A 25,401-nucleotide genomic window follows, 5' to 3' on the forward strand; every position below is an offset into this window, starting at 1 on the left:
AAAAGGTAGCCAGCGAGAGAAGCTTTTGTGGAAGGCAGCCACTTTAATGCTGCGAGGAATAGGGCAAGAAAATGCGTATGTCCCTTGACTTCTGGCATAAACGGCTGAACGCTAACGTTTTATTCCTTACCACCAGCTGCGTGGCTTTCCCACACATGGCTGGCAAAACTAGTTTTATTGAGCAGTTGTTACCAAGGACGTGCGGCTAGGTTTTCCCTTCTGGAAACTGGAGAGAGGGTTTGTGGCTTTTTTTTTTTTTTCCCCTATATGCAAATCCTTCGCATCCCTCCACAAGACGACGCTTAGCCTAGAGCTCTCCGGGGCAGCCTTTGTATTGCCACTAGACCTCTGAAGGCAGCGAGAGCCTGGGTTTTTCCCTGACGTGGAAACACAGAGGTGGCTCCTGCGGGCTCGGGGTCTTTTTTTCCGATGGAAAAAAGCCCGCCAGTCCCTAATGCAGCCGAGGGTGAGGTTTCATCTGTAGATTTACGCTCCCTTCATCTGGATTTGTTTACATAAAGCCCGCTTTATTAGCGCACGACGCCGGGAGAAAGACGAAGTTTTTGCGCTCGGTAGGCTGGGCTGCAAACGGTTCATTAATCTAATTACGATCCGTAATTACCGTAATTGATAACCATTTTGAACTAAACATACCGGAGTCTGGAAACTAGACGTGGCCCCACGAGTGCTTCCCGAAGCGAACGTTTCTGATCCCTAGCCCTACATCAGAAAAGATGCTGGAAATAGCTAAACTATTCAGGTACCGCATCTGGAAAACAAAGAAGCAGTGTTCATAAACTGAGGGCTTTTTAAGTTACGCTTCTGTTTCGCTTTAGTTCGCGCAGCCTGCCAATAATGCACCTTTCTCACTGCCATAAACTAAATTACCCCGGGGAAGGGGGGGGGGGCGGTGGGAAATGAAACGAGCACCAACATCCAGACCACCCCCCCGACCCCCCCAACTTCGATGACCCCAAAGCAGAAAGCCGCCTTCCCCCGCCGAGGGAGCAGGTCCAGCGGCATCCCTTGCAGCGTGTTCCCGGGTGGTCTCTCCGCAGGGCTGTCCGTGTGTCTGTCCGTCTCCCCCCCCACCCCCCACCCCGGCGCAGCCCCCGGCGGCGGCGGGGAATCCTCCTCCCGGGAGGCTGGGATAAACGCTCCCGTCTGCAGGCGCCGGGATCACAAGCTGTGAAATTGCCTGCCTTAAGTATTTTATTTCATTATTTGATGATTTTTAGCCTGGCCCCGCTCCCCCCCTGCGGCGGCGGCGGGGAGGGGGGGGACACACACACACGGTGCCACCCGCGCCGCGGAGCCAGCTGTGCCGGCTAATGACCGCCGGGCGCAGAGGACACCGTGGCAGCTGGCGGCTCCCTCACCCCGCCTCCCTCTTTCTCTCTTTTTATTCCTTTTATTTATTCTTTTCTTCACCGCCCCCCCCCTTCCCACCCCGCCGCGTCTTTTCCTTTCCCCGGCGGAGATGGTAGGTGGGCAGCTCAGCTCCCCTCGTCCCCAAACCGCGGTGCTCCCAGCTCGTCCCGGGACGGGGTTTTGCTCCTCCTGGGCCACCCCCTCCCTCGTCCTGTGTGTGTGTGTCCCCCCCCAATCTCCACCTTTTCTCTCCGCCCTGGGAAAAACCGACTTTGTGTGTTTCAGCTCCCGTGAGGATGCAGGAGGAGCGGCTGCCCGGCCACGCACCCGCCGCGGGGATGCGCCCCGAGGAGAAGGAGGAGGATTAAGCGACGACCCCCCCCCCTCCCCCCTCTCCCCGACCTCGTCCCCCCCCTCCCCGCCCCGTCCCTTTCCCCCCCACCCCGGCCACCATGAACACCAACGTGTGCGTGGAGAGCGGCCCCAACCCCGAGGCGCCGGGGCTGCCCAAGGACAGCCACCTGCCCGAGGGCGCCCTCAACAGCCTTGTGGATTACAACTCGGAGATGGAGAGGTACCGCTCCTTCGCCACCTTCTACAAGACCAACGGCGGCGCCTTCCCGCAGGCGGCCAAGATCGCCCGCATCACCACCCCCATCTTCCCCAGCGCCGCCGCCGCCGCCGCCGCCCGCATCGGGATGTCCCCCTGGAACTGCGACACCGCCACGGCCGCCGCCGCCACCGCCATGCTCTGGGGCAGCGGCGGCGCGGCGGGGGGGGCGAGGAAGCCCCCGGCCTCGTCGTCGTCCTCCTCCTCGTCGTCTCCGTCCTCCGCCGCCGCCGCTGCCGCCGCCGCCGCCGCCGCCGCCTCGCTGCACGCCGGCAGGGGCGGGATGCAGCACCGGAGCGACGCGCCGCGGCTCGGCAAGCCCGGCTGCCCCCCGGCCGAGCAGCCCTCGCTGCCCATGGCGAACGGCAACTTCCTCCCCACCCTCGCCCCCGAGCACTGCCGGCCGCTGGCCGGCGAGTGCATGAACAAGCTCAAGTGCGGCGCCGCCGAAGCCGACATCATGAACCTCCCCGAGCCGCGGGTCGGCACCTTCTCGGCCATCCCGGCGCTGGGCGGGCTCTCCCTTCCCCCCGGGGTCATCGTCATGACCGCCCTGCACTCTCCGGCCGCGGCCTCGGCCGCCGTCACGGACAGCGCCTTCCAGATCGCCAACCTGGCGGACTGCCCGCAGAGCCACGCCTCGGCAGCCCCCGCCTCCGCCCTGGGCGCCGCCGGGGCGGGGGGCGGCGGGGGCGGCGGAGCAGGAGCAGGAGGAGGAGGAGGAGGCGGAGGAGGCGGCGGGGGGGGCGGCGGCGGCGGCGGGGCCGGGGCGGGCAACCCCGCCAAGAAGAAGCGGAAAAGGTGCGGGGTGTGCGTGCCCTGCAAGCGGCTCATCAACTGTGGAGTCTGCAGCAGTTGCAGGAACCGCAAAACGGGACACCAGATCTGCAAATTTAGGAAATGTGAAGAGCTTAAGAAAAAACCGGGCACTTCGCTAGAGGTCAGAGGAGATGATTTCTTTTTCCCCAGCCTCCCGCCGTCCCTCCTCAACCCCCTGCCCCCTCCCCTCCAGTGCTTCTTGTCTAGCTTCAAGATGCAGCATCCCTTTTCCGAAGCCTCCTTCAGGCTCTGAGGATGCTCCCCCCGCCCCGTCCATCTCCGCCCCGCAGGGAAGAGAAAACGCCGCCCCCCCCCCCCCCCCGGAGCCGGGAGGGACCGGGAGCCGCCCCCTCGCCCGGTTCACCTGCCGTGCCGCTTCCATCAGACTGCTGCCTGCCTCTCCTTTCTTTTTCTTCTCTCTCTTCTTCTTCATTTTTCTTTTTTTTTCTTTTTTTTTCTCTTTTAAATCATGACGATTCGGGGTGGTTTGTTAGGGACGGGGAGGTGGGAAAGTTTTAGCCGTCAGAAGTTCGGGAGAAAGTCCCGGCGAGGTCACCTCCAGGTTGGCTGGAAGCCTTGTGTCCATGGCAAACCGGAGCACAGAGCCCTGCAGGTGCTGAAACGTGCTCGGGTAACCTCTTCCCCAATATCTTTTGCAAAATAACGCGCTCACGGTGTATAAAACCCAGGAGAGGAAAAAAAAATAGCAGAGATATCACCGATTTCTGACCAAACTGTGTGTACGGTTATTTTTCGTGACGTGTCCTCGGAGCTGACGATGTATCTCGTTTCCCAAAGCTGTAGCAACAGGTTTTCAGGTCGCCAGATGTAGGAGGGCAGATCCCGTGTCGGAGGTGTTTCGGTTGGTGTATCGGGAGGGGGGAGGCACACGGACGACAGACGGTGGGAACCCAGACACACCACTGCGAGGAAAAAATGGCAATTGGTCGATATCGTTAGGTGAAGGAACCAAGTGAGAGGAAAGACTAGTAATCATACTTAATCCCTTGTTATTATTAAAATTATAGTGTTGGTGGTTAGACGTGCCTATCGGATGTTTCTGAAGGTGCCGAGGGTGATGGATTTAGTACAGGGGAGTAGTAGTGTATGCTGGGTGACATCGAGATTTGTAGTCACAGAAATTAGCAACTAAGTGAGAAATTGTAACTCCCTTCTGCGTGTGCGCCCGCGCTTGTGTGCAGAGCAGTGTACTCTAATTCATTGCTTGCGGGAGTTCTCTCCAAGAAGAGGCGGGATGAGGGATTACAGGGAAAAAGAAACACCAAGAGCCCATTAATTTGTTCTGCGTTAAAGAAATAGAGATAATGGCATTGGTATTGACACTGTCATGGGACAAAAGCAACATTTGGGGATTTAATTGGCATTTGGTTGATACCATTAACTCTTTTCCAACCAGCCTCATCAAACCAACTAATTAATTCTTCCTTGAGAGAGTGAAATGTCCTTGCTGAAAGTTTGATTTGTAGCTCTGCATCCTCTTAGCTCTTTCTCTTGAACGTACGGTGACCCAGCATCACTAATGCAAAAACCAGGATGGACTTCCCAGGTGCTAGAAACTGGACTGAGTTTTCAGCTCTTGCTTTTCTCAATAATATGCCTGTTGTTGGTTTCGCAGCAAGTTTGCAAAGAAGATATTTAATGCTCTGGTCTGTTAATGATGAATTATAATGTTGAATGCAGCCTAAAAGAGACTTCCTTGTCCCAGGGACATGGAGAATCCCCACCGCCACCACCTAGCTCCAGGGGTGCCTTTGTGTGCCAGGTTCCCTCATTAGGCTTGCAAACCAGGGTGCCGGTGGGATTTAATGTTTGTGATAAATGATAGGTTCTGATGGCTTATCGATTTGTGCAGAAAGTGAGCTATCTGTGGAAGAAACAAATTTGTATGTTATCAGATCTTCCTATTGGTTTGTGTGCGTCTCTGAGCACATTTCCAGAACTTCCTCGCTCCTGAGATGTTCAACAACCTTAAAAGCTGCTCAGGCGTGTTATGAGAATGCCACCCGTTAAAATTGTTTAACCACTGTGACTAGTAAAAACCAAGGTTTTATTAGCCACTTGTGTACTCTCATAACCACCTGCCTTCATTTCTTCTCTTCATTCTCTCTCTCCCCCCTCATCCCTCTCCTGTTGGTGCTCCCTCAGATACGTAAACAAAAAGCTCCTCTGGTGCTATACTGTGACTTGAAGGAAACAGGTTTCTCTCTCCAGCTGTGGAGATGTCAGTAAGGTGTCGCTTCTCTGGAGGTTATGGCCCGTCGCAAAGTTTGTCATGGGATGTGGCTGATTTCTTTATGGAAATGTGGTTCTTTTCAGTAGGAAAGGAAGAGTATCCAAAACTGAGTAGCTTTCTTATATGGTTCTTTGTCTTATGTCTTCTTTCTTCTTCTTTTTTTTTTTTTTTTTTTTTTAAATTAACTCCTAAAGAGTGACAGCAGGGCTGCCTAAAGCACCGGTGTAGCAGAAGTGCTCCGGCTGTAAGACCACCAACTTGGGAGGGTGTCAGAGAGCGACAGGACCTGTGTGAGGGCTGAGCAGCGGGTGGGTAAGGGGCAGCCTCCCTGCAGAGCGAGCTGCGGGGGCTCATCTGGCCCAGCTGCACCCTTGGGGAAGCCACAGCTCTGCGTAGGTGACCCCCCATTACCTCGGTAGGCACGATCTCAAGGAAATGCAACAAGGACTGAGGGGCTCGGGGCCCACCACGTGCTTGTAAGATCCGTGAATTGCCCTTGTCAGTGGCTGCAAGTTGCGGAGATGATTCAAGGCAGGGGGTGGAACTGTGTTGAAAAAAAGAAATAAATGAAAAATGAGAATAATAACAATAAATAGTAAACTGTCTTGATTCCCACAGAAACCATTTCTCTCTTTTTCCTTTAAGTCTCCTCTTCTTCTGCTGGTGCAGTGAAAGCATAGGATTTAACTCTCAAGGCTAGGACACAGAGTTGAAGACAGATACACATGAATGCTTTCCAGTCCCTGACCCTTGCATTTTTAATGGAATGATTCCCTCTCAGCATTTTTTTAAAACACTTGAATTATTTTCTTCCTATTTTTCCTTGTACTATTTTCACTTTAAAAGTGTCCCAATGCTCTAGTATTTTTCATAGAATGTTATTATTACTAGGAAATTTTATGTATGGTAATAATAAATCTATAAAAATAAGATTGACGTCACGTTGCACGCTGCCTACTCGTGTATGTATATTCTGTGTTCATGCAGATTTACAGTTGGTTTAAAGAGACATAATCTTTATTTACCCATGGAGACTACTTCTTTTCCTCTGATTGGTATAAGCGTCTGTAACTTCTGCTGCAAGTAATGAAGATTAGGAGCCTGACGTTACTTTGCATCGCCCTGTCTTTGAAGTTAACCATCCCAATGCAGCGTATCAATCTCACTTGCCCTGCTCCTCGTTTTCATTAGCGTGGCAGCAAAGTCGGGCAGAGGGACTGACTGGGTCTGAAGGATTCAGCCCAAATGTGAAATACCTGCTCTTTGGGCATGCTGTCATCATAGCTGGTGCCACTTGCTTTCTACGTAACAGCCGCACTAATTGATACGCACACTATTAAAGGAAACATTTGCATACCGATCTGAAGTAGTAAGCATCAGCATCCAAATCCGTGGCACCCAGCTGAGTCGCATTTCAAGCCATCAGGAGTCTGAGATGGCCTTCACCAGGGATAGCGTTGTGATGATTGATTTTAACAGGCACGGTGTCTGATCCTGAGAGTCTTAACACCATATGGCGTTGCCACAGGGGAGAGAGGCTGCGCTGGCAAACTCCGAACTTGCACTTTGTGTTGTGGTTGCGCATGTGAGTGCTGTTCAGGGCAGGCTGCTGAGCTCTGTGGATAGGGGTCAATTAGTAGGGGCCTCAGAGGAAGCGATTTTTCTGCTGTCTCTCTAGCTCTAAATTACATGCATAACTTAAGCGATGGCACGATTGCGGTAGCGTGAGGGGGAATTGAAAAGCTTGACAAGGAGCAGTCAGCTAACACGATCCGAGTAGCTAACTGGAAGGTGGAAAGGAAGACCACCTCATAGCCTGCATTGCCGTTCTTCACTAAAATGTTGCTATATGGCAGTATTTATCTTTTCCCTGCCACTTCCTCGCAGCTCTCCGTCTGACTGAGGCTCTCCATGGGTGAAACACTGTGCAAGTGGGCAAAGAAACAGTTCCTGTCCCCGGGCATTCATATATAGCTAGGGCAAGAACTGCAGTCTGTCCCGAGGGCAGTTCAAGTTGGCTCTTGGCTGTAAAGCCCTGATCAACCCTGAAAGCTATTTTTTAACTCTCTCGTCCTCGTGCATGCCCATTGCATTCTGCCAGCCTGCTCCTGGTTTTGTGTTCTCAGGACAGAGCTGCAGGGAGGGTGCCTGGCACGGGAACTGGCTGCTGGCACTGTGCAAGAGCCCTCACTGGATGACTGCGGCACTCCTGCCTCAGGGCTTCCAACACGGCGCGTGATCCTCTAGGGATGGTGTTGGCAGTGAGCAGAGGAAGCAAGAGGCAGGGTGAGATTTTACCTTTGTTGAGCATTTTGCAATGGCTTTTGTCACTTTCATCCAGTTTTTACATGTCTGGGAAAAAACACGCTTTCCTGGATGAGTTTTCCTTTTGACGTCTTGAGGTTCTCGGGGATAACACAAGGGCTCCTACTACCACCTCCAACCAGAGCAGCTGCAGGCATCTCTGCTTGCTGACGCCTGATCTCTGCCGCTTGGAAATCTCATTGGAGATCTTTCACCTTCTGCACTAGGGTCACGTCTTGCAGAGTGGGAATGAAATGTGATTGGTGGGAGACTTGGGGTTGAGGAAGACGTTGAAAGCCAAGCAGGTCTCCTTACAGTTCTGGCAAATTACTAAGCACAAGGGTTAGCCTCTGGAACAGAGTTGGACACCGTTTGTTTTACTGTTTCATGAGTTGTTGTTTCCCGTTCCTTGTTCAATACTTATAATGCAAAGTAAGTGCTCAAACCCCATGACGTTAGTGTTCGATTTAGAATATACATTATATAAGCTGCTGTTTGATATAGCGTAGTTAGTTAAAGAGGGGCAAAAACTAAGCTTCTCCTGCCTAAGAACTCTCTTAGTGGTTGGATTTGGTACTGAACTGAACAGAATTTCAAGGAATTCAGCAAAATTGTAGGCCAGTCAAGGGCTTAACAGCCTCTTTCAGACAAACACTGCTTTCTGCTTGCATTGGAAATTGCTTGCTTTAAATCATTGAACTATGATTGTTTGCCAGTGAAATTGTCCGTGTGGTAAGAGAGGTTAACTGGTTGTGGCGGTTCCGCATTTTGATTGCACTGAATAGTTCTTTGCACATTTTTTAAAGTAGTGATATTTGCTATACAATTGGGGCATCGGGATTCTGCGCCAGACTTTGGTGTTGTGGCTGATTGGTTAGTCTGTTTTTTTTAAGCTGACATAATGAAAAGTCTGTGTATTGGTTAGGCTGGACAAGTTGTATATGTCATGAGAAAGATGATGAATGAAGCCAATTTTTTTTCCTAGAGCGGTAATTAGCATAGTAAGTACTTACTTTTTTTTTTTTTTACTTCTTTTTTCTTTTTTTCTTTTTTTTTCCAAATTATCTACGTCATTTGAACTATGTGTTTGTTAGAGGCGCATAGAACCATTATGACTTCAACTGCTATGCCAGCTACAGCACGTTTGGAAAGTACAAAATGTTGTGGGCTATACACATCATGCCTTATCCACATAGGGAGACACATTTAAGCTGGTAGATATGTGAGTATCATGTTATATACCTCTCATTTGGGTTGGGTAACAGGAAGTAACAGGCTCAATTTTTGTCTGCCTGTAGATGTATATTCATATTATTGGTGGGGGTTGGCGACTTTCCATGCAATTCTGCTTGCTAGGTGGGAAGCTAACACCTTTATTGAAGTCAGGGAAGACCTTGCTCGCATGAAGAATGAACTAGGATTTCAGAAAGTGGCCCCTTTTGGGGGACAACATCTTGGTGCTATGTTTTTGGCTTTAAAAAGTGCGCTCTAGAGAGTTAAATATAAGGCAGATTGTAGCTTCTGTACACTGTCGTGCATTTGATGCATAGCAGTGGCTGAGAACAGGTCCTTTCCAAATATCCTAAAAATTGGTGTCTGTAAAAAGAGAAATAGTAGTCTTCTGACTTTTAGCATGAATGTGTTTTAAGGGTTTGGCCTGGTGAAATACTTCTAAGCAGGCATACTTAGTAAGTACAACTTAAAGTTTCATCAAATACAGGATAATCCTTTTGATCGCTGGTTGCAATGGGAGGTGGCTGCTGGTTATGTAGGGAAAGGCTTTAAGATAAGCTTTTCTGGTGTACCCAAGTGAGTTAGGAGCAATAAGAACGTAACTCATGTCATCATAAGAAAGTCCCTGAGACTTGGCCTGGATTGCTAACAATTTCTGAGTGGCTGGCTATGTGCTTAAAGATTGCTATCAGATACGATGTCTTTTGAGGAGTGCCACCGTCTGAAGAAAGTATTTCTTGCTTCTGCACTGTTTGTATGTTTTGATAGCTCATCTGCTTTGAAGGATCGTACTGAACCACAATGTCTTGAAGCATGCAGATCCGTTTGACATTTTTTTTGCTATTTAGGAGCCCAGCCTGCTGTGTCTGTCTTTTCTCTCCTTTTGGGTACCTTTATTGTTTTCCACAGTTGTATCTTGTTCAGTCACATGGAAACACCTGTCCTGAAATTGCTCTGTGGTGTAATCTAAAGTCATCCCCCATTTCAGCATCCTGTGCTTTCTGTTGTGCGTTGAGTTATGTTGCACCATACTTTAGATGCGACAACCATTTAATAATGTTGAAGCCTTAGCTCTGCGGGGGCTAAAAAGATCCCAGCAGGCTTGTTAACTTCTACTCTCAGACGCTATGGGAAATATTTTCTCCTCCCTGGAACTCCTAGGCATCCTCTTAATTAACACTATAAAAATCCATAGCCAGGTATGTGTGAAGCCTGTTGAATTTTTTTTTTTCTTCCAGTTTTCCAGAGTTTCTCCATTCCTTCCTATTTAACTAGACACTCCAATGCCAGCTGAGAGATATGAGAGTGTAAAAGGAATAAAAGCAGCCTTGGTCATGCTGGATACTGTGTTCTTGGTGGGCAGCAAACTTATCAAACGCTTTTCCCTCACTCACTGTAGGGTTTTAGTCTTTCCTTTGCTCTACTCAGTGTTTTCCTATATCTCAGTCTCTGAAGTGTTGGACATTTTAAAACTGCATCTCCCCTGTCTCAGGACACTATTCCTGCTGGGGCCATGGTCTCTGTTCTACTCATATATAGGATCACCATTAGCTGGTGCCAGACTTAATTTGACTAGGAGGTATTTGTCCAGAGAGAAGAAAGATTATTCAGTGGTTTAGGAAGCAGGGAAGCAGCACTGAGATTTGAGAGGGAGGGAGGAACTTTATAAACACTGGAAAATGGTGGAAAATCCTAGGGAGTTCAGGATGGATATTGCTTAAGATGAGGACAGAAGAGGAGGAAGGAAGAGCTGCAGAGTTTCGGAGAGAGAAGGATGCAGAAGTGGTTGAGGGTTGTTTCTGGCGTGCCAAGCCTTGGTGAGGGGGGACCTGCCCCTCTGTAGCAGTGATTTAGTTACCATGAGGCAAACTGACCAGGCATTGGAGGTGATCTGCTGACAGCAAGGGTACAGTGGCAAGTGCTGAAAATGGCAATGAAGTAGAAAGCATAATGTATCTGGTACTATGAGCAGGAGGTTTGCCATCAGTAATTCAGGTGAGGCAGTCGAAGAGCTTACCAGTAACTGTCTTCCCAGCGCTTCTCTGAGGGAAGGCTGAAACTTCATAGGACAGAAGGGGGACCTTGATGAGAGTAAGCAAAGCTTTCCAAGTGCCCTTGTTGATAGGGTATTCTAGTTATTTTTTAATTAATTTTTTATATTAAATAGAATTTATGGAGAGAATCTGGGTATCAGGGTGAGCATGTGGAATGAGAGGAGTTGTATGATTCGAACAAGTTGTTCAAGAGCTAAGGAAATGATAAAGGCATATGTACAGACAAGCTGACAAATGTGAAAGAGGGGGGAGCTTGCAAATGGGAGGCTGAAAATAATGATTTGTTAAACAAAGACTGCTTGGGCTTAAGGGTTTCTTCGGTGGTGTATACTGCATATCCTAGAGAAGCTAGAGCATGCTGACTTCCCGTAAGTCTGCACTATGTTAACACAAAGAATTTGTTCCATTGTCACAGAAGAAATACCCCAAAACAACTGTGGTTCAGTAACATCCATCCTTCTGCGTGTCCTAACTCCTGGGTGCGGATGCAGAGGTGGTGCAGTGACCTTGACAGTTACAGGTTTGGAAGAGAGCTGAAGAGCTCTAGCCATCTGTGTAGAACGTACAAGGAGGGCTGAGTGTGATTATCACGGTGCAGTTAAAGAGGTCAGAAATGGAAAAGGAGAGGCAGGGAGTATATGATGTTAAATATTTCTGAAGTGAGTGGTATGAGTTGAACAAAGGCTGTTGGATTTGGAGTGAGCAAAAGGGGAGAAAATATATTTGGAAAGGTTGCAGATTTGAATAGCGAGCCTCTGGGGAGTGGGTGGGAGAGAACTGGGTGACACAAGCTTAGAAATGATGTAAAACCTCTTCCCTCTAAATCAACAGTTCATCTGAGCTATGGGAGGCGGCAATCACAGTTGGTTGCTTGGAAGCTGATGTGAAATAAATTGGAGGTCAAAGTCCGTCGGAGGTGACAGTGTCACGGAAATAATCACTGAGATGAGTCTTAATTGTCATCCTTGAAAATTTCAGAAGACTTACCCAGGAATGAATAGGGTTCAGAGCCATTTGCAATCTTTCAACGTTTTCCCCTCCATCAGGAATTGTGGTGACCTGCAGTATAAGAGTTTGCATTGCTGCTTCTCTCTATGCATCTAATGGGACAATAATACGTGGTGCTTACTGGCTGTGAGAGAACCAAGCGGACACCTGTAATGAGTCTTGGGCATTGGCTGAAAATGCTCCTCATCCCAGGTAGCTGATCGAGTACTGCATTGGAGTGAATTCGGGATGTTTGTTTTCTTGGTTTGTTTTTTTTTTCCCCAAATTTTGGAGAAAAAGAAACAAGCAAGCAGAGGCCAAGCATTTCACGGATATATTTTTCACTGTCTCTTTTATCAACAGCATATGAAAAATCCCAAAGGACAGAAGCAGTTAGCTAACCAATGAGGCATCATAGCTGATTTTAGGTTCCATGCAGGAGAAAAAGATGCTGAAGCCTCAGCAGCTCTAGGGGAAAGAGATTTAAATGTAGGTTTGGTACTGAGAAACGTGCCTCCCATCTGCTTGGAGACCCATCCGTGAGAGATTACTGTACCCCAGAGCAGCAGTTTGGAGGATGATAGAGATGTCAGACTGTGAGTGCAAAGGCTTGTACCACTGGATGGTGAACCAGCAGGGATTTCTCATTAATGGAATGGATGTTAACAAGAATAATTCTGGTTTGTGAGCTTGTGTGTGGAAGGAGTATAAGTGATAGAGAGTGATGGATGGTCTTCACTGGGATTTGATTAGGGAGAAGGAGAATGGTGGGGTGTGTGTGTGAGAGAGGAGAAGGTGTACGCACGTCGTGCATCCATTGCAGAAGGCAGACATGCTTCTAGTTGATAATGTCTGACAGAGGATAGTCAGCAGGAGTAACCAAGCGGGTCCCAGTCAAAACCAGAAGCCGAGCAGTGGTGTGGATATTCCATTTTTAGTGTCTTTTCTATTGTGGAGGTCTTGGGTTTTATGTTGCATGCTGCTAACAAACCTGCATCCAAGAATTTCTCTATAAAACTTTTCTCAGTAACTGAGGTTTCTGCTTTATGCTAATAAAACATTTGGCTATTTAATACTAATTCCCACAGTCAGTATGGGAGCACTGACTGACAGCTTTTCTGACCTGTTTAACATCAGTCTTGGCTCTGAAGTAACGTTGCGCTAGAGCTCGTACGAGCCTTTCCCCGTTGCTGACAAAGCAGGAGAGGGGCCAGACCTACTGGTTGAGGGGCCGGGCAGGCAGAACAGACAGAAACAATCCCTAAGGCCTTCAGATGCTGCAGGAATGCAAATAAACAAACAAACAAACAAATTAATTAATAACTAAATAAATAAATAAATAAGAGGCAAAATAGTCACTTGCGCTGAATAGGCACTCTAGCAGGCTTAGCAGCTCTGTCCTCAGGAACAGGGATAGCTGAAAACCCAAAGGAGCTGCAAAAACTGCTTGAGAGGGATGTAGAAATAGGGAAAAGAAATGTGAATCCCTTTGGCAGTGAGGTATGAGAGACTCCTGACCTGAAAACCCAAACCTCTGATGTCTTCCCTGCTGCCTGTGCCAGAAAGCGGTTGGGAGCCCCTGCCTGAGGCCGGAGCGTGGCCAGCTGGAACGTGGCTGCAGGGTAGCAGACGGCAGGAGTTCCCGACCCTGGCTTGCCCGGCGCTGCCAGCCTTGTGCGCGGGGTGCCAGGCACGGGGAAGCTGGCGGCCAAGCCGGCTGCGCCCCTTGGGGACCGAGCGGGACGGCAGAGGTGGAGACTTGGCTCCATCCCTCAGCTTGCTGGCCAAAAGAGCTGTGCTGGCACAAGGGAGGGAGTGTGCTGGAAGGCAACCACAGCCAATTACTCGCAGTCCAGGAGGGAAGGGGGAGAGGAGATTTGTTCCTTTCCAGGGCTCTGCCTGCGTGCTAAGGCAATGCCCGTGCCTGCCAGCGTTGGTGTGAGCAATGCTTAGTGGCTCAAGCTTCTCCCGGGGGTTTCAAGGCTGATGGCAGAGCAGATGAGCTGCTCCACTGCAAACTAGCATGACTGCTCCGAGCCATAGGTGCTCACCGGCACAGAGCTCTGTCACTAACATTTCCTGGGACTGAGCTGTTTCTCTTTGACAGTATTAGTCTGGATTCCTTATGTTTTCTGATCTGTATTTGCCATCTGTCTTTCCCAATGGTGTTAAGCGGTTTTTTTTTTTTTCAGATCAAAAACGTGAAATTGTTTACCCATTCCCCAAATTTAATCTCAAATATAAAGTGAAAAAATTAATCTATAAAATAAACTATGGTGTGTACTGAATGTAAATGAGGGGCACATTTGCTTGTTCTTTCTCCTATAGAGAAACATGTTACTCCTTGGACTAATCCTATTGATTTAGCTGGGGAGCTACTGTCTGCTGCTTACGCTGAGTCCAAGTGGCAGGATCTGGCCCTACAGTGGCATGACTGTAGCTGTGCCATGACCAGGGGCACAAATCCTTTATTCCCCAGCTTGCCTGGCTGAAATCTCCTGAGGCTACCTCTGAGTGAGTTATTCGAGAGGAGCTGGGTTTTCAAAACATGACCCTGACTTAGGAGTACATTTTTTAAATTTCTATTTGCAGTGTCCCATGGTGGAGGTTTACTTTTCACTTGGTGGAGCTGGCGGCAGAGAAAGTCAAATGAGTTTCCTAATCTGGTATGTTCTAAATCTGGTTTGTCTCAAATACGGCCTGAGAGATATGCAGTGCAAATGGAAAAATAACTGCCAGCACGCAGATGCGTGTCCTCTTGGAGCAAATAAAACTGACTTTTAAAATAAATGTTAAATCTCATTCTTGGTATGAAGGGAGACAGGCCTGTGGCTCAGGTATGGGGAGAGATATTTTGAGGTGGGCTGTGGAAGCAGACATACCACCAAGCTTCTGACCCGATGTATGTGTCCCTTTTTATCTGCAAAGTCCAATAATAAGCTTGTTATTAGAGGACATCTGTTACCGCCTGATAACACGTACAGCAAGCAGGAGTGCAGTGTCAGTGGGCAGCCAGGGATTTTGGCAGCTGTGGGGAGCAGCAGCTTCATGGACTGTTTCACACCTTGTCCGAAGCCGATGCGTCCCTCCCGTGGGCCTGCAGCTGGGTGGGAAGACACCAGAAGGAGAGGTGCAGGCTGTTCTACGCAGAGCTCTCCCGTGTCAGCTGCCGTGCATGTGTGCTGAAGCCACGATGTGTGCAGGACCAGGATCCTATTCCCCCACCGCCGCAGCCGGCCCCTGCCGTGTTGGCACAGTGGGACTCTTGGCATTCGTCCCGGGCAGGTAGTGGAGTGACTGGGACAAAGGCACGGTGCTCTGTGCCCTCCCTTTTCCTTCCTTCCATGTTTCCAGGACTTGCAATTCACACACAGGTTTCTTGCCTCAAGCCTCCACCTGAAGAAAAGACATTCAAGGAGGCTCTGTGTGAGCTGAATCTGAGCGCTGGGAGGTTTTCCCCAACGCTGTAGGTAATGTATATTTATGAGCGGAACAAAGTGAGCCATAGACACTTTCAAAGGCTGCTTTCCTCTCAGGGTGGCTCAGTATTTAGGCAAGTAAGCAGGAACAATGCTGTCCAGACCACATTCACTGGTGGCAGAGCAGGCTGGCACTGTTGAGGACCACTGAGGAGGGCACCTGGCTGTGGATCCGGAGATGGTGGTGCTTCTCTGGGTGCTGGTGTCTCAGCGAGAGGCAGAGCCACTCACAAGACTGGGTCCACGCTGCCACGTGTTCCTCCAGCCCACTGCTTGACCGGGGAAGGGTCTTTCCAGAGAGGGAATTGGGAGGTGGAAAGAGAGTCTCGGAGCATGTGGATTTGCACCAGGTTCTGCACTGTTTATGGATGAGCAGTGCTATGTGCATAGTTGGTGGTTTCGGTGCGATCGAGCTGACACCTTGCAGCACTGGAAATAACTTGGAGGAAAGGCCAGCTTGCTTTCCCACTGGGATTTATCCCACTGTTCTGATGCTCTACTCTTCTCAGGCAGTTATGCAAGTTTTGTGGGACTGATTAGGTTTGTAGCCCGCATTCACACTGGTGCAGGAAAAGTGTACAGTCACTGGTTTACAGCTGGTGTTTACTGGGCTGCTCCTCTGATTGATCCAGGTTGGCTTTGTGCAGGAGCCATGACTTTCCAGCTGAACTTTTTGGCCGTCACATAGCACCACATTTCTCTGTCTCTGATCATGTATATATAAGTACATATATGTGTATATTGAGTTATACACACACACACACACACACATGGCTTAGTGGGCCAAATTTCATGCTGTGCATCCACTGACCTAAGTGCTGAATTGCTGCTCTTGTGGAAGGAATTTCAAGAAGGGATTCTTCTCCAGGGTGAGGAGCTTGTATGGGATTCCATGCAAACCTTATTACGTTCATTTTTCCCTATGTGACTGACACCAGTTCTGTTGCTTTGGAAAGTACAGGAACATCCACCAGTTTAATTTATCTTTTCATGTGAATTTTGCATTCATTAAGGACAAGGTCTGTCTGTTTTTGTGGTTGTGTAGGTCAGGTAGCCCAGATCTTGTTGAATATACCTCAGTTTTGGTATAGTTCTCGAAGGGCCTCTGTTGAGCTGGATTGTTTCAGCCAGGATACCTCAAGGGGAATGAGGAGTCCCAATTCTGGCCAATAATTTGCTGTAGCCAATGTGTAAGTTTGCTTCAACGAGAGCGGGATTTTTGCTTGTGGATCAGTCATCAAAGGATTCTTATATAATACAACATCTTTTAACATCGGTAAAGTATTATGATCGTTAGGTCATGATCATGTAGTGCTCAGATATATTTTATTATTCTATTTTATTATTCTCTTTTATTATTCTATTTTATTTCTGAACGTTGTTCACCTCAACCCAAGTCCTAGCCTTGCAGAAAATAATAACACAGATGACTTACAATGAGTCTTAGTTATGCAGCTGTGAATTTGGGCTGCCCCCCAAGCAACAGCATCCTGAGCAGGAGCTCAGGACTTTCCTACTTCCTGATCTTCATACCAAACCTTTCAGGTGGGCTGTGAGCTGCAAGACTTGGAGAGAGGCATCTCTGGCAAGTTTCATAGCCATGAGCTCACCAAGGGATGGGGCTGGACTGGGCGAGCAGGCTGACCTTGGGTAGGCAGAGCCATGGCGCCCCATGTCTTGCTCCATCTGTCAGCTGGTCACCCCAGTGGTGCTGAGGGAGGCATCATGCTTTAATTAATGCTTTTGCTGTGAAAATACAGGGCTCAGTTATTGAACACAGTCACCGGTGAGGAATCTACAGCACCTGCCAGTGTGCTGTTTTCATGCATTGGCAGTGCATGCATGCACACACGTGTAGCAAGGGTCTGTCTTTATGTTTCTGCATGGGGCAACCAGGACAGATACGTAGGTGTAATTTTTTCATTGCTGCTTAATTGAAGGAATTTTCACTCTTCTGTTGGTTTCAGTCGTCTTTTTTACTTCCTCCTCCAAAAATGTAGCACACTTGGTTCCCTGTGTGCAGTTGATTTTTCAAGGCAACAATTAAAATTTCAGATTTCAAATGCTTGAGCTACTTCTTTTGCAGTGAAAGCTGGCAAGAAGGGAACAGAATAGAGAGTTTGAAAGCTTAGAGGTAATTTCATCCCAGGTTTGTGCAGGGATAAATTCTCTTGAGCGCCACGCTTTATGGCATTACTCGCTCAGAGAAGCCGAGGCTGCGGGTTTCTGAGCATCCTCCTGGGAGCAAGCCTGCTGTTTGTCAGCATTTGCACTGGCACGAGCAGTGAAAGCTTTTACAGCAAAACCACACTGATCTTCTCTGGTTCTGCTCCTCGCCACCCCTCCCCAAGCTTCCAGGGGGATCTGTCTTTCCTGTCACTCAGGATAATGATTCCCTGACGGCAGCACAGAGATCCAGAAATGTGCTGTAATCTTGCTGAGAGTTTGATTCCCCAGCTGGGACTTGTGGATTTATACAGCCAGGCGGTAGATGGTCATTGCTTTTAAGCTTGTATGTTGGTGTGCTGAACCACTAAATGGGCTAAAGAGTCTCTTTTTGTCTGGAAATAACCTTGATTCTTGAAGTGTTAAAGTCTATGGATTTTATCAAATAAATTGGTTTAGATTTAACTTGATCCACCAATTTTAAAAACTTACTTTTTTGTTTAAGCATGGATTAATAATTCATTCTCAAATCGGGAGTTAGCGCAAAGGATATTTAATTGTAAATGTATATCGTTAATTAGAACTTGGTATGCGGATACAGAATTCTTTATCTTGTAGTTTTTCAAAAGCACACATAGTAAACCACAGCTTTGCCCTTCAAAAATATTATTCCATGTAGTTAAAGGTCTGAATGACCTTTTAATCAGACATTGCACCTTTACTTCCAGCTGATATGACAGCATCTGACAGTAACTCAACCTGATGCTGCAAGAAAATAAATAAAGGCCATCTTAGTCACTATGTCTTTAAATCTCTCTGTCTAGCTCTGGTTTTGTGTTTAGACATATGGACCCGCAGCCGAGTATTGCGTTTAGTTTTCAGGTGAAGATGATCTATTGAGTTTAATACGTCTGCATGTTTGGCTGTTCTTTTGAGGTCAATGTAGTTGTATGATCGCTTCCTGTCATTCCAAATGCCAGCCTTTTCTGCAGTCAACCTCTTTATAAATTATAAATCTGTATACCTTGCTCTCAGCAGCCATCTTACAGCCCACACAGACCGGTGCGGTTGATCTAGCAATTGCATTGGCTCTCCTCAGCCTACCTGGGGAGGGGGGCTGCTGTGCTTACACTACTCATGCTTACGCTGAACACGTGTTAACGAGGGAGAACAGGGACCGGTAAAGACAGATACGAGCAATTCCTACTTTTGGACCACTGACACAAAGAAAACTCATACCGGTCAGGGTGATTGTATTCAACAATTCAATTGTATTCAACAATTGCTCATTGCCTTTGGAAGTTATTTTTCAGATGATTTATTAAAGCCTAACATTCACAGAGGAAGAGTGGGTATTGAATTGACCGCAGGTCAGAATTCTGGTGACACAGCAGAAGTATTTTTGTCTCTGGTATTTCCATGGGCATGAGTGATAAACGTAACAGTAACAGCTTTCACAAAAAGAGGAGCTGTGTAGCGCTTGAACCTGGCTGTCACAAAATGGGCTGATTTTTCAACAAAAAATACTTGCTGTACTAATGAGCAGTTCCCTGGAATTCAGAAAGAAATCTTCTGTCATCAAGTACAATGCACGCTGTCTGCTGTAGGCTCCATGGCTTATCGGATATTTATGGAAAAACAAGAAAAACACTTAAAAGATCCTCTCTGAAACAAAAACTAAGGAATTTCTGTAAAAAGGAGTCACGATATGTATGTGCGACACCAGCAAAATCAGTGGACACTCTTTCATTACAAGTATTTATTTGCAACTTTCCAGAGTTTTGCTTTTAGTGGAATTTGATCAGATGTGATGCTTCTGTTTGTGAGAAGTTCTTAAGGAAATGCGTACTGGGAGTGAGATGGGACTGAGTGATACAAAGTCACCTCGGGGTCTACTTTCTCCGCCCTGGTCAGTGCGTAGTCATTAGTTCTGGAGGAGAGATGTGTGTATCCGGGTGGATGGGTTCAAGGGCTTTTCCATCATCTTTTGACTTTGACTTGAGGCGCTGGCACAGGTTGCCAAGGGAAGTTGTGGATGCCCCATCCGTGGAAGTGTTCAAGGCCAAGTTGGACGGGGTCTTGGGCAGCCTGGTCTAGTGGGATGTCCCTGCCCATGGCAGAGGGATTAGAACTGGATGATCTTTAAGGTCCCTTCCAATCCTAACTATTCTATCATTCTATGACTTTGAAGAAAACTGAGGGCAAGATGTTATCTTGCAGAACTGACACAGCCCTTACAGGCTCAGCGCCTCAGTCTCTTATGTATGTTGTACTTTAAAGCTGTGAAGGGTCTTTACCTGGACTCAAATGTGTATGGAGGCATCTAAATGCAAATGGATATAATTTTTTTGGGGGGTTAACAGATGGGGGAAGGAGGTAGGGTAGCATCTCTGCAAGTAGCCTATTTTTATATAAGCCGATGTCCAGCATGTGTGCAAAAGAAAGAACGTCAGCAGTCTGGGCGGTCCCCACAAGCCAATAGGATGTTCCACTCACTGAAATGAAGTCAAGGGTGTGCTTAAGTACTTCCCGCGTTGCAACCTAAATGTGGAATGAGGTGACTAGCCTGAGGTTTGAAAAGGCTGACCTCTGCTCCCAAAGTGTCTGTAGGCACAGCGTGCCTTCTGAACGACAGATCAATGCCTTCATTATTCCCCTGTCAAAAGCAGTGTTCTTGCCAAAGCATGTGTCTAACCTGCAAACCTGCCAAACCATAACCATGTCTCCGATATACCAAGGCAGAGGCAGAAACCATTGTACAACTGCATGGTTGTTCTAAAAGCACTGTCTGTTTTCCAGGAGACCTTTTTCCAGCAATGTTTACATTTCCATGACTACCTTATTTAACTAACTAAGGAGAAAACAACGTGTTATGTGTGTTATATTCAGAGTATGATGTATTGCGTGTGATCCTAAAATGGTGTGTGTTTGGAGAAAGGATGTTTCTATTAATTATCAAGCAATGTGAGGCATCGTGTTGTTCCTAGATAACTGAAAGTATGCCTAAAATGTAAAGGAAAAGAACAACTAGAAGAACTCAAGTATGCCAATGCTGCAAAAGAAAGCTTAACTTGTTTTCTTGCTTTTTTTTTAGAGAACACCTGTTCCCAGCGCTGAAGCATTCCGATGGTTCTTTTAAGCAGTAGTGTATCTTATTTTCAAGGCAGTCCGAAGTGAATGGCAAGCTAAAGTCTTGTTTTAAGAAACTGCTTAGTCCACCATTGAAGAATATACTCAGATACTATTTTCATTTATGTATAGGGGTTTCCTCAAAAGAAAAAGACAAAAATCTGGGAGTCTGGGGAATTGGCCAGCTTCTTCACATTCAGTACACTGATTCTTTCTTTGATGTAACTTAGCTATACTAGTGAAGTTGTTGTCTATTTTTAAAGTGGCTGTAAAAAAAAAAAAGTTTGGGTAAACCCCTGCTATAAAGTCATGTATCTTTGAAAAGTAACATATCTATACTTCATTTTCAAATATATGTGTTTCAGTACTGTAAACTGTACAGATAGCCGCTTGTATTTTGTGTGTTTAGACACAAGGAGACAATCATGTCTGAGCATCTATGGAGATTAACAGTTTGTACACAACAGTGTGGTTCTGCGAGTTAAATCCAGAGCAATAAATTCTAGCTTTAACTATGATTTTGCTAGTTGTTTAGCAGCAGGAGCAACAGCAACACTGTTTTACCATGCATCCTTCCATAGAGACTTGATGCCAAGTTTTCCAAGGTAAAAAGATTGTGATGCATCTAGCAATTACCTTCCGTTGTGGTGGTGTAAGAGGGGAAGACATAACCTTTAAAATTAATCTTTCAAGCACTGTATTAGAGTAGTAGTTTGTGCACTTGCATTGCTTACAGAGGAGCTTTACAGAGGGATATCTCTCAAAAAATGCTGTCTGGTGCCTGACTTGTTTTTCACTGTACTCTGTGGTGGAGTGCCCAGCATAGGCAGATGTGCAAAACCAGTCATCTGTATAGAAGTTATTTTAGGATGCAAAACAAAGTTGGTACAAGACATTAGAAGAAATGATGACACAGCCTAATTACCCTTCACCTATGAGTTCTCATATAACATTTTCAGTCAATGGAGTAAATACTTTATAAAGTGGAATGCCGTATTTTATAAAGTGGAATGCATGGAGGGATATAACTCACGTGCTATAAAAAATATGGAGGATACTGAATTTAGGGATACTTACTATGAGTTGATCATCACTTTTTATTGCTTGGTTTCATCATACCACTCATGAGTGAAAAGCCCATCCTATCAAAGTCAGTGAATGCTGTTGTGCCTTGTATTTGGTCGATATATCATTTTATACAAGGTAGGACCAGTAGTTTCACAGACAAGGTGCTGGGCATGGAAATAATCAGTTAATGGTGCACAGCACATTCAAATCTTGTATTGTTTTAGCACTCCCTCTGGGTTTTTTTGCTAAGTCTTTCAGCCTTTGGCCTCTGATCACACTCCCTTAGTAAAGCACACGGGATGGCTGGGAGCACCGCAGTGTGGAACCTGTGCAGGCAAGAGAAAAGCCGGCTTTGGCAGGGGAGGGATCTCACAGGACTGATGGGTGTTGGGAATGGCCCAGAAAGCGAAGATTGAGGAATGGAGGAGGAGAAACCTCCTGAGGTCACACGCGTGCCAGCAAGGCCAGGCAGAGCATTGGTGACGTGGGGTAACTGGAGGAGCATGGGTGGGCTAGGCTTACACCTGCGTCCTCAACTTAGGGTTGATGCATGTATCTATGTCTTTGCATTGTACGACGTCACGCACGTGACTTCGGAGATGGAATGTCACACTTGAAATGACTCTGTTGTGCTGCCCTTCTTATAGTTTGTAAGAGGTGCTCAGTTGAATACTCATCCAGTACCCATTCAATGAGCTTTATATCTGTTCCTATGGTAGCCGTGTACAGATTATTTTTGTGTTGGAAACTTTTTGATTAGGGCCTCTGTTGCTGAACACTAGACCAATACGAGCTTTGTAAGGTCCTTTCTAGCAAAACACTGATTGACTTACAAACTGAAGCCTTATTTGCACATGTGGCTGGTAAGCTTGCCTTGCTTTTCGGAAAATTGTGATTGCTCTTACAGAAGCAGGGACAAAATTAAGTTCAGGCTACATTAGGTGTAGCAATGTACTTACTGTCTAATACCCTAATGTTGCATGTCTTGATGTAGTTTCTTTTTTTGTTTTGTCATTTTGTTTTAAAGAACTGATGGATCTGTATATTGTAATTGTGGTGTTTTACATGTCAATTCAAAATTGTTAAAACAAACAAACAATCAAGCAAACCTGTTAATTATTGAAAATGAACAAGAGTTGATTTTTCTTTGATTTGCCCATATGGTTTTCATTTTGGATGTTGTTCCTTAGCACCATCAGATTTTTAGGTTTTGCTGACACAGTATTTATATAATGTAGTGCGCATAGAGCATTTTAATTAGTGATGTTTGAAGAAGGAAATCCCTTTTCTGGACTGTCTCTCTCCATCCCAGCCCTGCCCCCGCTGTTAATACACGTATTTGTCGATCAGATTATTGTCAAGATATAATTACCAAATTTGTGCTTTTCACGAGGTCCAAACCCATTTTCCAGTGTGAGAATTTGTATTCCTCCGTCTTTCATTCTCACAATGTAAAAAAAGAGGAAAAAAGTGTAGCAGAACATACTTTTGCCATCTTCTTGGTGTGAGCACTAAGCCTAATGGAAGCATTTTTGGCATTCCCCAGATAGACTTATGAAAAATGGTAAGGCTGAAAGGGAGGCACATGTTCCCATTCTGTCAATTAATAACAGACCCTCCCAATGAGGGGAAATACTCCCTTTTGTACAGAACCCCTGGTATGTAAGTCCTACAATTAATGTTAAAGAATATAAAGTCTTTAAATAGGCTATATCTGTAATCAAATAATGAAGAAAGAAAGTAGTTAAATGAGCATACCATTCAGGGTCGAATGCATTCAGCAAAAAGCAGTAGTGGGTCTTTGATCATGGTTAGATGCATAGTGATATCAAACAGTGGGTTCTCATGTTAACAGCTAAATGTTTCAGATTTTGTTTTTATTAAATTTGGCAGTTTCACGCTGAGCTCTACTGTATTCTTAGTGAATAAAAGACAGCTCCTCTGTTAGAAAGTACTCCATTTTCACAATTGCAGGCAACTAGGAAGTTTTTTTTTTTCAGAAACATGGGCCACAGAAATGTACTCCTTTCACAGTGTTCTCCTTTTCTGAACTGTGCAGTTATCTATTAAATTTTCTAATAGATATTTGTGTAAGGTGTATGTATGCTTGTGCAATTATGGAAAAAAAAACAGTTTTGGAAAACAGTGTATTTATGAAAAAATAATTACTTATGGGGCATGTACAAAACTGTATAAAAACATTCAATTTGCCCAGTAAAGTTGTTTTTGTGATATTTCTGTGTTGTTGAATAAAGGACTTTAGTATTCAAAATATCTCTCTTTTTCCATAAACAGGTTTTGTTTGTGGGATCTTAAACAAAGAAAACCTCTTTTAAAAAAGAATCCTCAAAATGAGCGATAAGGTCCGAATGCCGACTTCAGTCTTGTGTATGGGAATGAATGCTTATGAAGTGATGGTACAATAGCTACAAAACTAACTCCTTCTCGATTGGCAGTCGATGGAAACCCCATAAGTTGTATACCTGAAGGTAACCTTTTACTCTGGATTTTTTAAGGTAGCAGGAAAACATACAACCTTTTTTTTAAGACTAGGAATGTTACATTTAGATTTTGAGGCTATGAAAAGGTTAATGAAGTAGGGGCAAGAGGGATTGCAGAAAAGCCTTCAACCCTGTACGCAGACCTCGGTTGTGTAAAAAGAGTGGACTGGTGAAGTTGATGTGATAAATTATCAGTTAGCTTTGTAGGGAAAAGCATTCGAAAGTGAAATCTCATCTGTAACTTTGCAATAAATAATCGTCCTGAGGTTAAATTATCCTGTTGCTGTTGGAGTATTTGGGATTACGAACGTAGTTTGTGAGAGAATGACAGTAATGTCCTCCTCTTTTTTTTTTTAGTGCTTCTCAGTTCAAAGTTCTGCTCTTTACCTGCCTCACAGACTATACGTAGCAAAGGAAACAGTTTCCTCTTGCCATTTTATTTCCCCATACTACTTGCCGACATTAAAGCAACTTCAGATAGGTGGGAAAGTTCATGACTGTGCTGGCAGCACGTCACCTGATTTTGGTGAAATTTGTAATGTCAGTTTTCTGTGAATATTCCTTTAATGAACAGAATGTCTGCTCTTCGGTGCTAAAACAGGATTTTGAAAGTGTTTGAAATACGAGGTGGGTCCTTTAGTCTGTGAGCTTCCTTCAATGCCAACTGATTTTCTGGCAGGAGCCTCAGTGTATCCTTTTGTTTTTTAAAGAAAGCATCAAAACCGAAAGGAATATGAGTGGTTTTTCCACTGATCCTGTCTGCTCTTATTGAAATCTTTAAGGATATATATTCTTGAGAGACGTAGACCGCTCATTAGACAATGCCAAGAGTGAATCTCGAGGTCTGTTTGAAGAGGAGGAAAAGGGCTGCCAAGTTGCTCAGGCATAGTCAGTGATCTCTCTGGATTAAATATAGAATTCACAGGCAGGAAATACACTCATTTCACGAGACGGTCGATTTGGAAGCAGAAGAGGTCTCCAAGTTCCTATTCCTTTAATGCTTTCCCTTTCAACTTCCCCCCCCCCACCCCGAGTGTTGTTTTATACTAGCCTGAATGAAAAACGTCCCTCAGGTCTGGAGAAATGCTCGCCCTAGACATGAATCTTGCAGTTTAAAACTACCTCTAGCTTTTTATAGCTTTTATTTTTTAATTAAAAAAATAATACATCTAAAAACAACCCCAGACAACAAGCAGGTAATTCTTCAAAGACAAAACTGACTAACTCATTATTGAGCCTATTAAGAGGTAGGAAAATACCCTTTTGTGTGGAAGCTGAATTCTTCTAGGCCATGTTGAACTCTGTTTGATTTTGCCACTAGCCATTTCTGTGCTCTCTTTTATTTCTCCAAGGAACAAGTCTGAAATTATGAACAGTCTAGTGATACAGAGCAGCATGCCTTCTGGGAGGCTCTAGTCTTCCCCAG

At 46.0% G+C, this 25,401-nt stretch overlaps 1 protein-coding gene across 3 annotated transcripts in view; it reads left to right on the top strand.

The window, feature by feature from the left end:
• The first annotated feature begins 1,821 nt into the window (after nucleotides 1-1,821).
• The window catches only part of CXXC4 (CXXC finger protein 4), a 111,990-nt gene continuing 88,410 nt past the window's right edge, over nucleotides 1,822-25,401 (top strand). For 2 of the 3 annotated variants that reach the window (XR_011337342.1, XR_011337341.1), the window contains exon 1: nucleotides 1,822-2,921. Coding sequence is in view for 1 of the 3 variants with exons in the window: in XM_069855522.1 (XP_069711623.1) it covers nucleotides 1,824-2,921; nucleotides 20,372-20,416 (1,143 nt within the window). In the remaining 2 variants the exon portion in view is untranslated. Of the gene's footprint in view, nucleotides 2,922-20,371; nucleotides 21,401-25,401 lie in introns of those variants that run through there. The other variant, XM_069855522.1, reaches the window with a different exon arrangement.

Source organism: Phaenicophaeus curvirostris, chromosome 4, assembly GCF_032191515.1.
Source record: "Phaenicophaeus curvirostris isolate KB17595 chromosome 4, BPBGC_Pcur_1.0, whole genome shotgun sequence".
NCBI lineage: Eukaryota > Metazoa > Chordata > Aves > Cuculiformes > Cuculidae > Phaenicophaeus > Phaenicophaeus curvirostris.